Source organism: Nannospalax galili, unplaced genomic scaffold (genome assembly GCF_000622305.1).
Source record: "Nannospalax galili isolate Female #2095 unplaced genomic scaffold, S.galili_v1.0 scaffold11, whole genome shotgun sequence".
Taxonomy (NCBI): domain Eukaryota; kingdom Metazoa; phylum Chordata; class Mammalia; order Rodentia; family Spalacidae; genus Nannospalax; species Nannospalax galili.
Genome location: NW_008330735.1, coordinates 1,023,807 through 1,041,790, shown reverse-complemented (window position 1 = coordinate 1,041,790; position 17,984 = coordinate 1,023,807). Strand labels below are relative to the sequence as shown.

The 17,984-nt window shown below is 35.8% G+C and overlaps 1 protein-coding gene across 4 annotated transcripts in view; it reads right to left on the bottom strand.

Annotated features, from left to right (window-relative positions):
• Positions 1-17,984, bottom strand: part of Mettl15 (methyltransferase like 15) — a 256,971-nt gene that overhangs the window by 36,741 nt on the left and 202,246 nt on the right. For all 4 annotated transcript variants that reach the window (XM_008851188.3, XM_017802827.2, XM_008851182.3 and 1 more), the window contains exon 6: positions 14,690-14,868. In XM_008851188.3, the coding sequence (XP_008849410.1) occupies positions 14,690-14,868 (179 nt within the window). The remainder of the gene's footprint in view (positions 1-14,689; positions 14,869-17,984) is intronic.

Genomic DNA, 17,984 nt, shown 5'->3' with positions numbered 1-17,984 from the left:
GAGAGAGAGAGAGAGAGAGAGAGAGAGAGAGAGAGAGAGATTTATGTGGAGATCTCAGTCCTAGATCCCAAATAACGTGAATTCCTGCTGTCAGCTGAATTTTTCATTCCTATCTTACCCTTTCAACCATATCCCAACCAAGAAGCTTGTGCATTCCATTGCCAGGCAGTACCACCACATCATTGGCAATGAACTGACTTCATGTTTCACCAAAGACACTGAAAACTTTATCAGTGAAATGTCAGTTTTTTTCTGACCCACAAAGGATTTCACATTAAAAGAGACAATCTTCCTTAGTAACAGTCTAAACTACATATAACAATGGACCACAAATTGAATGGGAAAGCAGTCAGATTTTACTCATAAAAACACTATCTTCCACTAGATAAATCATTTCACATCCCACAGAAAAATTACCATTTTTAGTTCTGGGATACCCTAATGCTACTTATACTTTTAAAAAATTTAACACAATCACATGTTCATATGCATTGAGATTTTTAAGCTTGCAGATGAAATTAGCAACGTGCTGGGGCTGTCAACATGATGCATTGTAATCCTCCTGAGTTGTAGGGTTTAAAAATTAATTGAGCTCTTGCACCTGTTTGCCGGCATTCATCTGTTGAGTTTCCATCACATTTAATAAGTCTCTGTGACGCAACTCGTGTCCTTTTGCCTGGGATCCTTTAATACAGTGTTAAATTTTCACCAATCTGAAATTCAAGTAATATTATAAATTTCAAACTGTTAATTAAAATCTGTGAACCTGAATGATTCTAGGTAAAATTGGCTTTACTCAGTGAGGGTCTTTTTAAACTTCTTCAAAGCCTCATCTAATCTCTAACTCCTACTAGGTTAATTCTGATGACAACATGATCTCACTATAGGTAGCTGAGGTCTGAAAATCCTCAGACGATAAGAAAAAATGTTATAGACTTGAGCAGAAAGCAACATGCAGCATTACAGGCCGAGATGAAATGAAAAATGGCTCAAAATTAAAGAATGGAAATTTTCATACATTATTTCTCAATTATTCTCCCTGCGATTTAATTTGTTTGGTATAGATGCATAGCTCAACCTGACATATAATACCTATTATGTATGTAGGTGGTCAGTATTGATTTTATGTATCAGAACTTTAAGGAGTGATGAATATCTACTTGCCTGGTACTATGAAGCTGAAGCAGGAAATTCTAGTGTATTTAAAACTCATAAATACTTTATTTGAAACTTTTAAGACTTGTCTGATGCAATATTGCTCTCATATTGAAGCCATCTTCACATACTAATGTTGGTAGAGAATAGGAAAAGTAAGACATAAGTTAGAGGGACTATCTTATTCATATAAAATAGATCATTTTTCCCATATAGGTAGGTGAATTATTTTAAAGGATAGAAGAAAAAGTGCTATGACTTAGTTGTGGTCCATTTAAGAAGTGCCTCTTGTTGGAAGCATTAAATAATCAGAATCCTAGGAAACTATCATGTAAGAGGAGCTGCTTTAATAGGTCCTGAAGCTTTGTCATATGCTGTTATAAACACTTGTTATCTCTGGTCTAATAGAAGTCACTTCAAATAGAGCACTCAAACTCTGCTAAACAAGGAAAAGTCGAGAATAAACAGCACAAATTAGGACATTTATCTTGAAACCCAAGGGGTACTGAATGAGGAGATTTAAAGAAGAGAAGACAGAGACAGGTGGTGAAAGAAGCAGACACTGAAACACATACATTAAGGAGAGAGGTTTCTTTTCATCTTGAGACAGGGTCTCATGAAATCTAGGCTGGCCTTGAAGCCAAGGATAACTTTGAGCTCCTGATCCTCTTCCCTCTAACAAGTGCTGCAATTATAGGCATGTATTACCATATCTGGCATAGAATAAATTTGCTGTAGAAGCTAGATAAGCAAGCAACAGCAATGACAAATTTTTCTTTTTTATTGAATTTTTGTGACTCTCATATATTTTGATTGTATTTATAGCCTCTCCCCATCCACACCACCTTACTACTCCCAATTTCACATACTATATTATGTTAATTTGTGTGTGTGTGTTTGTGTATGTGTGTGTGTGTGTGTGTGTGTATACGTGTGTGTATTAAGGTCTACAGAGTCAAATTTGTGTCCCCAAATGCCCTTTGGTATGGATTCATCCACTGGTACCTGGTCAGCCTACTAAGAGTCTCACATCCTAGCAGCCATCAGTTGTCAAGAGTTTTTCAGGTAGGTTTGGGATTTCTTACCTACTCCCCTGTGTCTATGTTGGGACCTTGCCTGGTTTGAGCTTGCATGAAACTCGCACATGCTGTCATCATTTCTGTGAGTTCATATGAGTAACTGCCCAGCTGACTGGGAAACTCTATTTCCTGGAGGGCATCCACCTTCTCTGATTCTTACAGTGTTTCTGCCCTCTCTCCCGCAATGATGCCTGAGCCTTGGGTGGCAGAAGTTTGATATAGGAGTCCTATTCAGGGATAAGCAGTCTGCAGCCTCTTATTCTCTGCATGTGGTACAACTGTGACTCTCTGTGTTAATCACCATTTGCTGCATAAGGAAGTGTCTCTGCTGAGAGTTGAGATGATAATTTATTGATCAGATAGCTAAAGATGCTTACTATTGATGTTCTAAAAGTTATAGTTTGATCACTAAGCTGCATAAGGAAGTGTCTCTGCTGAGAGTTGAGATGTTAATTTATTGATAAGAGAACTAAAGATGCTTCCTATTGATGGTCTAAAAATTATAGTTTGATCACTAAGCTGTAAAACCCTTGAGCTGACTTTTAGTCTCCCAGAAACCTGCTGTGCAACTGAACTAATCACCATCATTATTATTATGTGCAGCTTCATAATAATCCAATCTTACTATTTGTAGCTCATAACATCCTTCATTAAGTTTGTCTAATAAAGTTTTACTGCTGTAGCTTATATGGGCAAAACATCACATTTTCTGTTTTGCCATAAAATGATTAGGTAGGAAAGATGAAAAAAAAAAAAGAAAAAGCAAGAATTATAGCAGATGAAGGGTCCTAAAGAGGTAATGTGTAAATCCCACTGAAAAGAGCATGTTTTATGATATATATCATACACATACAAAGAGCAGATGAAACAAATAGGAAGAATTAGATATAACAATAACATAAGCTTGAATACAAATTTACAGGAATTTATTATAATTAAAATTTATTAGACTTAAAATAGATTAAGATTATTTTAATAATCAATAAAGACTACAGTAAAGAATAAAATCTTTTTTTTGAAAACCCAGTGGAATATTGGAGAACAACCAGGGATGTAAAAAATTCAACAAAATGATTAAGAGCAGATTAGATATATCTTAAGATAGACAATGAACCAGAAAAATATTCACCTAGATTGTAATAGAGAAATAAAGACATGGAAAGAATGTGAAAGGTGATAAATAACTGTTGCTAAGGAGTGGAGAGAATGGAAGCAGGTAAACAATGGAAGAAGAAGTAACACCTGGCTTTTCCAAGAACAAATAAATATTAAAGGGCTGTAGATATAACACAGAAGTCAATCACTCAGCTACCATGTGTCAGACCTTAGGATATATCCATAGGACTACACACACGCATGTGCGCACACACAAATGCTCTCTCCTCTCTCTCTCTCTCTCTCTTTCTCTCTCTCTCTCTCTCTCTCTCTCTCTCTCTCTCTCTCTCTCACACACACACACACACACACACGCACACACACACACACATACCAAGAGTGGGAGAGAGGGACGGGAAAAGGGAGAGGGAATGATGGTGGGGGGAAGAGATTCTGTTTCACTAAGTACTAGTAAAAACATAATCACAACTAAGTACATCATGATGAATTATCAATGATAGAAACATCTTGAAGGTAATTAAACAGATTAATTATGAAACAATAAGAAATGGGCTTTTTATTACCCATAAATGACATCAAGTGACAATGCAATATCTTTCAAGAAGTGAAAATAATTATAAACTTGTCAATTTTACACAAAACTAAATTCTCATTCAAAAGAAATTAAATAGACAAAGTAGGAGAATGTACACCACTTATAGACACTTACAGGTGGATATATATTTTCATTAGAAATTTTTGAAGATAGTTTTCTAGACCAGAAGGGAATTAATTACAGAGAGCAGTTGGATTCATGAAGGAATTACAAACTATGATATAAGAAATTATTCTGATATGTCCACATAAGCATTAACTGTAATGGATGCCATCTAACTAGGAAATGTGCCTTAATCTTGTGTCCTCATCACTGTCCAGCACCAAGAGGACTTCTGATAAATATTTGCTGGCTACATGGATACCTATATGAAATAGGTGTCATATTTCAATATTAGGTCAAATTTCCAGCTCAGCTAATGAGGAAATTAAAAAAAGATTGCTGACTCAGTATTATATGATACTCTGAACCTGATTCACTCCTTAAGAGTACAAAAGATGGGACTGGAGAGGTAGCTCAATGACTATGAAGGCTTTCTGCTCTTTCAGAGGACCAAGCTTGGTTTTCAAGCACACATGTCAAGCAGCTCACAACCACCTGTGACTTTTCCTCCAGGGGATCTAGTACCCTCTCTGCCCTCTGTAGGCAAGCAAACATGTGGAACATGCTCACATAGACATATAAATAAAAATAATAAAAATAAATATAAAGAAAGCTCACAGAAACACGAAGATACCATACATTTTTGTTGCAGGCACAGAGAAATCAAGCTAGATCTGTACTAGAAGCTTCCTCTGTGATCATTAGCTTCCATAGTGCTGGAAGGTACTATGCAGGTGGCTGGGAAGGAAAAGTCACCAATGGACTTACCAATGAACCCTATTATACCAATGTGCTGGGCAAGACAGTCCCACTGGCGTAATAGTGGCATGACTGTTATAGGGGTAATCAACTGCTTTCTGATTATATTTTAGGCACATTCCTTATGAGGAAGTCATACCTGGTCAAAGCCCATGGCTAGGAAGGTCATGAGCCCTAGGTGGGAACTTATTGCTGTAGTTTTGTTAAATGAACACAGTATCAATCTTCCCTTTATAATTATACACACAGACTAGTGTTGCTCTTTTCCTTGGTCAGAGAAGCTTCTGTTTGCAGTTAATGAGGAGACCCATAACTCATCAATGTACAGAGAACAAGTGACTGTTGAGTGGTCAGCTTCAAATGGGATATCTATATTACCTCTTCCAAGGCTCAGGACATACTGAGGAAGAGGGGCAGAAAGAATGTGAAAACTGAAGGATGAGGAGGAATGCTGTAAAATGTGGTATTCTAGATATGATATGGCTATTGTACGCCATAGCTCACAGCAGTATTAGTGACCTGCCTAAGACCTGAAAAAGACTTGGTCCATCAGTATTCTATCACAAATGGGGGTGGGGCTCATATGGCTCTACCCCTCCCTGAGGCATTTCATGGTTGCTGGGGGGAGGGAGGTCATATTTCTCAGAGATATAGCCACAGGTACAGAGTATTTGCTTAAGAAAATAACCTACACCTATGTGCATGCAGACAACCCTAATTAAATGAAATGTAGCTAGCAGAACACATAAAAATATAAACAACATTAAAGTAGAAGGATGACCCAGGAAGAACAGATTTGATGGGAGGGGCAAAAGAATAAGAGAGGATAATGAGTGGATTGTGATCAATGAACACTATATATATATTATTTAGTGCATGAGAATGTGAAAGAATGGATACATTTTTTAAAAGAATGAAGATATTATAAGTGCCAAAAAGTTAATATATTTATGTTTTTTTTTACTGTAGGGATGATTCTATTTAACTGTAGGAAGTACTCATATGGTTAAAAAGTGTTAGTTACAATATCTTTTCTACTACTTGTCTCCAGCCTCATCCATAACAGCTATGAAGGAATAGCCATTCATTTAAGAAGGACTAATTGAGCATCTACTTTAAGATCAATCTTATATTAGGTTTTGAGAAAGCAGGAATGAAGACAAATTTAATCCTCAGATAGTGTCTTGTCCAGCTGATAATAGTCATGATAGGGCCAGTTATACATGGAGAGCAGAGAAAGCCAGCATATCTTCTCTATTGCATCATGTGTGATACATGCTAACACACACACAAAATGTATAAGAAAATTACCAATTCTTCAGTTTATAATATGGTGTTCTAAGACACAAAAATTAAGTGAGGCAATGCATAATCAAATGAGGATTAAAAATAAAGACTATAAAATTAAAATGTTTGGGAAATTCAGACATTGTTAACATTCTTGATAAAAACAAAGAGAAGATGAAGATGTAAAAGTTTAATAATACCTAAAATTTTAAGTTATTATTTTTATTGGAATTTCTACATTTGTTACAATATACTTTGATCATATTTAGAGCCCCTTCCACTATCTGAACCCCTCTTATAGCCTCACTGCCAGATTTCATGTATTCTGTCATATACATTAAAGCGTATGAAGTTAAATTTGTGTTCCCAAATGTCCTTCAGTGTCAATCTATCCACTGAAGCCTGATGAAACCCTTAAAGAAAAATGACTCTCCCTCTCTGAATAGTTATCGGTTGTGAATAGTTCCTCAGGTAAGATTGGGGCTTCTGCGCCAGGCGTGGTGGCACATGCTTTTAATCCCAGCATTTGTGAGGCAGAGGCAGGTGGATTTCTGTGAGTTGGAGGCCATCCTGGTCTACAAAGCAAGATCCAGGCCAGCTGGACTACAGGAAGACCCTGTCTCAATAAGTTCCAACCACCAAATATTGGGGCTTCTTATCCACTTCTCCGCTTCTATTCTGGGATTCTGTCTGGCTTGAACTTGCATATATCTTGTACATGCTGTCACCATTGCTGTGAGTTTGTATGAGTAACTAGACAGCTTTCTGGAAAACTCTGCTTCCTTGTGGTCATCTACCATCAATGGCTCTTACAGTCTTTCCACCCCTCTTTCACAATGGTCCCTGAAACTTGGGTGATGGAGGTTTGGTATAGGGGTCCTCCTCAGAAAAAAGCACTCCATTGTTTCATTCTCAGCACTTTGGGCAGTTGTGGCTTTCTGGGTTAATTACCATATGTTGAATGAGGAAGCTTCACTGGAGAGAGTTGACAGATGCATTAATATTCTTTCTGCTCCCTATTCTGCTATGCTCCCTGAGCCTTTGGTATAGGGGTGGCATTATAGATGTGTCACATTAGGGATGGGCACCTCAAATAGACTTATTCTTTGTGATTGACCAGTAGTGGAACCTTGAAATAGTCTCCATCTATTGCTGCCAAAAGAAGCTTCTTTGATGAGTAGTGAGAGGTACCCTTGTCTGTAAATATAAGGATGTGCATTTAGAATGTAGTAAAAATTTTCATTGGTCTAGGGAAGTGACAAAAGTAGGTTTTTCTTGTGGGTGTTTGCCATCTCTTCGTGCATACCTGGCTGTGGTAATAGTGCCACACATGAATTCCTTCCCACTGAGTAGGCCTTAAGTTCAATTAGATAGCTGGAGATTACTTCAAAGATAGAAGAGCCATTATCACACCAGTAGAGATTATTTGCAGGATCAACATTGTTGTAGTTTGTAGACTTCACAGTTGGATGGCATCATTGATTGGGTTTCTCCCTTGGCAGTTTGCAAAGAATCTTCTGATACTATGGAAGCTAGCCTTCAGTGAGGAGGCTTCCAGATCAGTTTCAACTTGATTGTTCCAAGTCTGTGTCTGAAGTATGCCTTGTCTTCAGCAATAGGGTCTTACCTTCAAGTTCTGGGAGGCAATCAAGAGCTGTGGCAATAGTCTATGTTATTTTGAGAGTCCTTTGGACCACCCCGATCACCCCTGCCTGGCACTGTAGTTTTTGTTATATAGCCTTCAGCTATGCATATGTGTGGGTGGGTATCTATCTGTCTGTCTGTCTGTCTATCTATCTATCTATCTATCTATCTATCTATCTATCTCTATCTATCTATCTATCTATCTATCTATCTATCATCTATCGTCTATCTATCAATCAATCTATCTACCTACCTACCTATCATCTATCTGTCATTATTCTTGTTTTTCAGTAGGATTTGAATTAATATATTTCCCTCTGGTTTTTCATACCACCTAAGCATTATCTATCTCTGCTCTGTCTCTCCCTGTATAGCCCTCCTTGATCCCTCCCCAGTTAACGTATCCCTCCTTTTTCTCCATTTCCCCCTTGAAAACACCAGTCTCTTATTATCCTCCTCTCTTGAGTCCCCTCTTTCCCTTTACCCCCATTGGGATATATACTCACATCTATGGATATAATATTGAAAAATGAGAGAGAACGCATGTCACTTGATTTTCTGATTATGAGTTACGCCATTTTGTTTCTACTGCTATCCATTTACCTGCATTTTATGATTCCATTTTTCTTTATCACTGAGTAGAACTCCATAGTATGAATGTACCACATTTTAATTATTTATTTGTCAGCTGGGGGACATTTAGGTTGTTTCCATTTCCCAATTATTGTGAAAAGAGCAGGAAAAAAAGCTGAAGAAGTATCTCTGTAGTATGATATTGAGTCCTTCGGGTATATGCCAAGGAGTGGTATACACGGATAATATGGTAGATTTAAATTTAGATTTATAATGGTTTTCCCCAGTGATTTCCATAGTGGTTGGACCAGTTTCCAATACTGCAAGCAGTGAAAAAGGGTTCCCCTTTCCCTATACCCTTACCAGCATTTGTTCTCATTTGTTCTCTTGATCTTAGCTATTCTGACTTGGGTAAGATGAAATCTTCAAGTAGGTTTAATCTAAATTTCCCTAATTACTATACAGATTGACCACTTTTAAAGTTATTAGCCAGTATTATTTCTTCTTTTAAGAATTCTCTGTTCAGATTCATAGCTCATTTTAAGATGGGTCATTTATTTTCTTGATTCATTGTTTCTTGAGTTCTTTGTATAGTCTTATTACTAATATCTATCAAATATATAGCTGGTAAAGATTTCCGCATACTCTGTTGGCTCCCTCATCATTCCAACGGTTGTTTCCTGTGCTGAACAGAGCCTTTTAGTTTAATGAGGTCCCATTTGTGAATTGTTGATTTTAGTTCCTGAGTGACAGATGTCCAATTTACAAAGTCCTATATCTTGTAGGCTACTGCCTATATTTCTTCCAAACAGTTTGAGCATTTCAGGTTTCACATTCAACCTTCGATACACTTGGAGTTGATTGTTACACAGGGTGATAAACATGGGTCTAATTTCGTTCTTCTGTGAGTAGATCCAGCTTTGTCAGCACCATTTATTGAAGATGGTGTCTTTCTTGCAACGTATATTCTTGGCATCTTTGTCAAACATCAGGTGTCTGAAATTGTGTTCATTCATATTTGGGTCTTCTATTTTGTTCCACTGATCTACTTGTCTGTTTTTGTGTCTGTACCATATGAGTTTTATGAATTTAGCTTTGTAATATAGTTTGAGATCTATAGATACACAGATGGTTATCCCCCTAAAGAGTGCTCTTTGTGCTCAGGATTGCTTTGGCTATCTGGGGTATTTTGTGATTCCGTATGAATTTTAGGATTTTTTTCTACTTCTGTAAAATCTTCACTGAAGATATATTTAATATCTTTTGTTAGATCTATTCTTAGATGTTTTAGTTTTTGAGCCTATTGTGAATGGGAGTGTTTCTGTGATCTCTTTCTTTGACTGCTTATTTTTGGTAGAGACTTTGTAAATTGATTTTGTACATTGCAACTTTGCTGAAAATGTTGATGGTTTCTAGAAGTTTTCTGGTAGAATTTTAGGGATCTCTTACGTATCATATAATATCCTCTGTAAGTAGTGATAATTTAACCTGTTCTTACCCTATTAGTACCCCTTTATTTTCTTTCTCTTTTCTTATTGCCATAGGTAATGTTTCAAGCACTATATTGAAAAGGAGTGGGACAGTGAACAGACTTGACTGACTACTGCTTTTCCTGGAAATGCTTTAAATTTTTCTCCACTTAGAATTATACAGGCTGTGGATGTTCTATAAATAACCTTAATTACGTTTGAGGTATATTCCCTCCAATTTCAATTCCCTCCAGGATTTTCATCATGAAAGGATGTCAGATTTGGTCAAAGGACTTTTCCATGTCTATTGAGATGATTATGTGATTACTGTATCTAAGTCCATTTATATGACTTATTATATTTATTGACATATATATTGAACCATCCCTGCAGCTCTGAAATAAAGCCAACTTTACCATGGTGGATGATATTTTGGATATTCATTAGGCATACTGGCTTATAGTTTAAGGTTATTAAAGAAAGATGTGTATTAGTTACTATTATTTCATTTTCTGTTTGTGTTCTTCGTCTCATTTTGTGTTTCCATAATTATGCTTTCATTTGTTTTCTTTCTATAACCTTTTGGGTATGGTCATTTCTTTCTTCAGTGCTTTGTATTGCTTTAAGTATTCTCTGTAGTTGTGGTTTGGTGAACATCAATTCTTTCAACCTAGTCATATCATGGAAGGCCTTTCTCCTTTGACTGTGACAGATTTTTAAAAAAATTTTTACTATTCTTTTATTTTCTGTGTGTGAGTGTATTGTCTGCATGCAAGTAGGTGCACCCATGTCATGCAATTCCCATAGGGGTCAGAGGTGTCAGATCACCTGGAACTGGAGTTATGGATGGTTGTTAGCCACCATATGGGTATTGGGAAAAGAACCTGGGTCCTCTCCAAGGGCATCCACTGCTCATAACCACTGAACAATTCCTCCAGTCACTATGATAGATTTTCTGGATAAAGTATTCCAGGTTTGAATTTGAATAATAGTCATTTAGAACTTAGAATACATTGCTCCAGGTTCTTCTGGCTTTTATAATTTGCATTGAAAAGTCACCTGTAATTCTGATGGGTTTTCCTTTATATGTAACTTGGTTTTCTCTTGCAGCTTTCTGTATTCTCTCTTTGTTCTATACATTTACTGTTTTTACTATGACATGCTGTGGGGAGTTTCTGTTCTGGTCCTGTCTATTTGGTGTTCTTTGTGTTTCTTGTATCCATGTGGGTATGTCTTTCCTTAATTTAGGGAAGTTTTCTTCTACAATTCTGTTGAAGATCTAGTCAATGCCATTGACCTGAGATTCTTCTCCTTCCTCGATGCCCATAATGCATGGATTTAGTCTTTTTTCTGGTCCCACAATTCCTGCATGCTCCTTTTTCTGTATTTTTTAAACATTTCATATTCTTTGCTTAAGAGGTCCGTTTCTCCAACTTTATCTTCCAGACTTGATGTTCTATTTTCCATTTGATTCATCCTGCTAGTGAGACTTTCTCCTGTCATTTAATTTTGGCTCATTGAGTTTTTCAATTCCATCTTTATTTAAGCTTGAGTTTTCATCAATATTACTATTTCTTTTGTGAATTTACTTTTAAAATTGTGAATTATTTTTGTCATTTGCATTCATATATATGCATTTTCTTGATCTTTCAGAAATTTCTCCTGTCCTCTTAGACTTCTATGAGTTGTTTGCATGTTCTTTAAATTCTTTGAATTCTTTGTTCTTTTAAGTCTGTGTCCTAGGGTTCCTCTGGGTAGTTCTCATTGTAGAGAACTTCTATAGGACTGATGGGATTTGGTGGGAACATATTATCTTGGTTTCTTATACTATTTGGGTTTTTGTGTTGTGACCTGGGCATATGGACTTCTTTTATTGGTTGTGTGTCGATGTGAACTTCTACCCTGCGTTGGTTGAGCTGAAGTTTGGTTCTTTCTCTACTGTTGTAGCTTGGCTGCTTTCTGATCAGGTATAGCTGGTTGGTCTGTGCATTGTTTTCTGGCATGGCCCAGAGTTTTTTTCATAAAGTCTTTCCTATCCCTGTATCTTCAAACATTTTTCCTGTCTTTCACTGTAACAGTTTTATAGTCTCCAGCCTTACATTAAGGTCTTTGATACGTCTGAATTGTTTTTGTGCAAGCTGAGAGATAAGTATCTAGTTTCATTCTTCCACATGTGGACATCATTTTCATGTCACTACTGTTTGAAGAAGCTGTCTTCTCTACAAAACATGTTTTGGGTATCTTTGTGATAAGTCAGCTGGGCTATTGGGAATATTCCTGGGTATTCTATTATATTCAGCTAATTTACACGTCTGTTTTTGTATCAGTATCATTCTGTTTTTAATATTATGGTTTTATGGTATAATTTGAAAGATGGTACTGTGATACTGCCAGCATTATTCTTTTTGCTCAGGCTTGCTTTGGCTATCCAGGTCTTTTGTACTTCCATATGAATTTTAAGATTAGTTTTTGAGCTCTGTAAAAAATGTCTTTGGAATTTTGATTGGCAGAGCATTGGATGTGTAGGTAACTGCTGTGTGATTTTTTCCTGAGAAGGCATGGGGAAAAAAAATCTACTCACTCTAGGTAGGGCAACAATGAGATACTAAATTTGGTTTGCAATTATGTCATTAACAAATTTGCAGCCATCATCATCAGGGAAGTTGATCTATAATTATCTTTGTGTGTGTGTGTGTGTGTCCTTGTACAGTTTTGCTATCAGAATGACACTGGCTTCATAAAATGAACTTGGTGCCACTTTCTGTTTCACGGAATAGTTTGTGGAGAACTGGTGTTAGTGCTTCTTCAAAGGTTTGGTAGAATTCAACAGTGAACACATTCTGGGTTTGTGCTGTTGGAAAGCTTTTCATTAGTGCTTCAGTCTCATTGTGTGTTGTAGATCTGTTAAGCTTGATGTCCTCTTGGTTCAATTCTAGTAGGTCATAGTTCCCTCTTTTCCAAAATAGTGTGTTTTTCTCTTTTCCAACAACTCATATTGCCATTAATAAAGTTTTATTACTATGGACTGATATCAAAGACATAAAAATGGACTCAGAGAACTCAATGTTTTAATGCATTTACTGAATGTTTTTTCCTTGTCCTTATATGAATATTCTCACTTTTACATTATCATTTGATGTGACCCTAAAGTGCTCTTAACATCACAATCATCCTGAAAAATACTGAAATTGTTCCTGTGGTCTATGTTTGTATAATTTCTATCTAATATCACACTTTTACCCAAGTTTACAGATTAAGACCCAGAAATAAAACAACTAATTAAATTTCTTAAGAGTATACTCACAATCACATCTTAAATTTATGGTCTCCTAAATTTTAGATTAGTATTAACTCTGTCATTAATTAGGTTTGAACAACCACTGACCCTCTTTAGAATTGGTTCCATGAGTTATCAGATAAGGATTTTCAACTGAACAATCTCTACAGTGCTTATTAGTGCCAAGCCCTCATTTTTAGTAGCAGAAAATTTTCATATTTTCTTATGAATAAACAATGTGATTTCTCACTGCTTATATCTCTTATATGGAAAACAAAACGAAATGCAGTGTTGCTTAAAGAATGACAGTAGGAATAAGTAGAGTTGTGTGGTGAGTAAAGAATGAGAAGACAAAGTGTATAAGATACAAGGTGAATTTATTACCTTCAAACACACTAGTATAAACTCTTTTTTGAGGGGGTGGGGATGATGAAATGATGTCATTAAAAAACCCACACTAATTTTGTTCCAACATATATAAAGGGATTGCAGTGGTATGTTGGAAAAGGCATGACAAATGTAGCATAAAAATGAAAGACTTAGTCAATTCTTTACATTTTATTATCTTTAATAGAATATAGTATTATTTAATCATGCCATAAAACAATTGTTATAAGATAGCTTACTGACTTGAGTATATTTATAATTAAGTTTTATTCTTCACTCTCTAAATAATATTATGATAGATTAGCCAATATCAGGTGCTTTTGAAATGCTATACAAATATGTCTTAATTTTTACTTATTTATATACATAATTTAATAAGAAACAATGAAAAGGATTTTAATATAATCTTGGCGTATAAAAGTGATATAAGGTTTCAGTTGATCCAACAAGATGAATAATTTACCATTAGAATGCTGTTAAATAACAGCAGAAGTTGTACTTTTACCTTGAAAAACTTTCATCATGGAACACAGCTGTAAAACAACTTTGACTTCAAATGGAAAGGCGATAATAAAGAGCCTCCTAGCTAGAATCAGGTTCAAGAGGTTTATGGTGGCAAACAGCAGAAAGGATGAAATGTTTCAATAAGCCCCTGAGGCTGATTTAGTTAGCATCCACAAAGTGGAATAACCTATACATCACATACTCTTTGTTAGCTGATTGTTTAGAATAGATGTATGAGTCACTGGGTTTTATTTTAGCACTTGGGCAATGCAGTTCTCCTTTTTCCCAAAATATGAAAATGCAGAAATGTGAAAATAAGAGAGGTGATGTCAAATTTTATACAGGATGTCTATCAGCTACTGTGGATCAAAAAATCCATTACATCTCACCATTCCATATTTCATTTTCATAGGCACAAATGATAAATTACTGCACATAAAAAATTCTACTATACTAAGAAGTCAACTGTGGTAAACAATTTTAAGAAATTGCAAGAAAGAGGTGTTGGAGGAAGAAAGCTTGCGAAATCAAAAGAAATCTGACAGAGAAGGATAGGCAAGATGTTATCCTGGAAGATTTTGGGTACAAATGAATCCCTGTGGTAGCTGGGTAATGGGGAATAAATACATGCACACACATGCACACACACACACACAGACATACACACACACACACACACACACCTAGCAGATACTAATTTATTTTGTTACTCTCAGACATTGCTGAGAATTAATGCGGGTACCTGCAACAATGCTGGCAAGCTGCTGGGTTCTAGAGATGGGGTATACACTGCGTGCCTGAACAATTGCTGAAGCAATCTTCTTGGCATGCTTCTCTTCCCCATAGGCTCTTAGGATGGATGCAAGTGCTTGTTGATCTAAAGCATTTACAACATCAGCAGCAGTAGGCAAGTTAGGGTACCTATGCAGAAGAAGAGGCAATCAGTTTGTTGACATCATTTTCATTGACAAGACTTGTTACTTAAGAGTACTGAGGATAAAAATTCAGGCATACCAAATATATCAGCTAGGAGAAATTCTTGTGTTTTAAAACAAAGACTGAAATATCACACAAATGAAAGAGTTTCCATTTTACATGATAATCATTATGGCAATAAGAATCTGTAATATTCATGTGAGTCAAGACTGTGGGAATTTAAAATATTTTGCTTTTAACTTTAATTCATAAAAAGCTATTATTGATCATGTAGGTCTCTCTTAAACTAAAATAATCAAATAATGTTTGGACTTAAGTGGTCAACATTTAAATTGCTGATTAAATTATTATTTTTCTTTAGACTAGAAAATACAATGCTTACAATGATAGTTGAACACATTTAGGTGTCAGAGAGGAAAAAATGTTAATCATGCATATTTCAAATGTTTAAAAATATGAGCTCAGCTATCCATCACAAAAGTTGCCATGGATTGAAACCTAGAAATAAGCAGCACTGACTGAACAAGCCTGCATAATAACTTCAAGTGGATAATAAAAAGAAATACCAACTTCTAGTTATATAGACTAAATTATATTAGTAGAAAATAACATTCATTTTCAGATTATTCCAGTTTATTTTAATTTAGATAAGTGACCAAGGAATCCAAATTGATAAACTAACCATGACTTCACTTGTTAGAAATACTTGCAAATAGTACTGTTACTCCTACACTAGTAGGTTGGATTATTGGTTTCAAACCAAAGAGTTATATTAATTATACATTTCAAATATATAGGAGTTTTTAGATCTGAGGATCAAACTAGAGAAAGATTTCTAGAAACATCTGAAACTCTCTGAAAAATTATTGAGCTATGCCTTATTAACCTGCTTGTGCCTTCAAGAGAAATTCTTATCCTTGGCATGAACTCCATTTTGTGGTGTCTGATTCTCTTTCTCTCCTCTCTCTCTCATTGTAGGGAGAGGAAAACTTTATGTTCTACATGAAATGTTTTTTTCCTAGTTTACATGACATTCATTATCAATGAATGTCTCATAAGGTAGCCTTAAGTTTCGTCTCAGTGGGCTTTGTTTGTTCAGATTACAGATAAGAAAATGAAGATCTTGTCCTAAGGGTCTGATTCATGTAGATTAGAATCCTGGCTATGCTATTCACATTGGAGAAAAGTTTTAAATCCATTAGACCTTCAATTTTAAACAGGAAGTGAATGTAATAATGCTTACCTCAATTACCAGAATTGGTGGGAGAAGTAGGGATACATGCAATAGTAAATATAGATAGTATAAATCTTGGGCAATGAAGGCTCATGTCCTTTTGATTTTTTCCATTTATATATTTATCAGTAATCATTTTTGTCTTACATGATAAAAACTCTGCTAGTGTTTACCCACCTGTGAATTCATTTACCAAGCTACTGACCATTGGAATGGACCCTGTTAATGATGGTAAGTTTAGACCTTTAGCTCTACTATGACTTGTAAGATAATATGAATGTACTTGGTTTTTCATGATAACTTTCTACTTAAAATTTATTTATGTGTTTATTTTTAGGTGTATGAGAGTTTTGCCTATGTGTATGTAGGCACATCACATACATACAATGCTTTTGAATCCCAGAAGAGGGCTTTGGATTCCCTAGAACTGGACAGCTGCTAGCTGCCATGTGGATGTTAGGAACTGAACCCAGGTCCTCTGCCCCAACTTTCTACTTTTAAACATGAAAATTAAATAGCATTTTAATTAACTGACATTCAATGGGCAACAGGTATACTTTAATTCTTCTATTAACAGCAAATAGTACTGCAGAAGTTTCTAGTGTGTTAGAAGATAAAATGAACATCATTGTGGGGTCTTGGCAGGCCAGAAAAACAATTTAGAATGGGCATTAATATGATGACTAGGTAAAAACACAAGAAATACTCACCAACAAAGAAGAGGTTTTGTCTTGTCAATTCTACAGATTTTACTGGCTTATAGTGACTAAACTCAGAAGAGAAAGTCTTTTTATTTATTTATTATTTTTAATATTTTATTATTTTTATTTTACATGTATGCATGCAATTGTCTGCATGTAGGTAAATGCACTCATGTCATGCAATGCCTGTGGAGGACAGAAGAGACTGTCGGATTCCCTAGAACTGGAGTTACAGACAGTTGTTAGCTGCCATGTGGGTGTTGGGATTCAAACCCGGGTCTTCTGCAAAAACAGTCAGTGTTATCTGCTGAGCCATCTCTCCAGATGAATAAGAAAAAGTCTTAATGTGAGTACTTATTATGTCCTAATAAAGAGGTTATCTGCTAACAGAACGAGACTTTCCAATCCTGGAAGCTGTAAACTTCTCAGTGCTGCATGCAGAGACAATATAATCTAAAAGCAGTGACTGTTGAAATTGAAATCAGCATAGAATTAAGACTCCAATTCGGAATGTCTTTTGTGTTCATCTTCATCACAGGGATAGATTACCCTCCAGGATCAGACAGACCATGTATTTTGGGCCATAGCCTACCTCTCTCCACTACACAACTCAAATTAACATTGCAAATCTCTGCATGTCCAAGTTTCCTTTTCATATAAATTCAAATGAAATGGTTCCTCTTTTCTGAGTACCTAATACAGGTTCCACTCCATACCATCTACCTGGAAGCTATTCAGTCTTTAAACATAATTATGTCAGCTCTAACATCATACATCAGATATTGACTTAAGAGTTTAATTCTCAGGAGCAATCTTGTTTTGAAGTTCTTGGTGGCGAGCCTCATGAATGCTGATTTCCAGACTAAAATTTGCCCGAGAAGCCTTCATATGAGGAATACAAGCATTTACCACTTTTAATTAAAGCTTTGTTCACTCTATTACAGAAAGCATCATCCTTAGCAAGACACAGGAACAGCAGAAATTTGTTTGACATTTCATTATTTCTGTACAAGCACCTCAATCTCCAAACATGAGAATATATTTGACCTTTACTATCAGTCACTGGTTGTTAAAGGATTTTAAAAAATTTTTCTCTTATGGTGATATCCTTCATTCTGTGAATGCCAATAAAGCATACAGAGGAAGGCACATGACCTAGAACAATA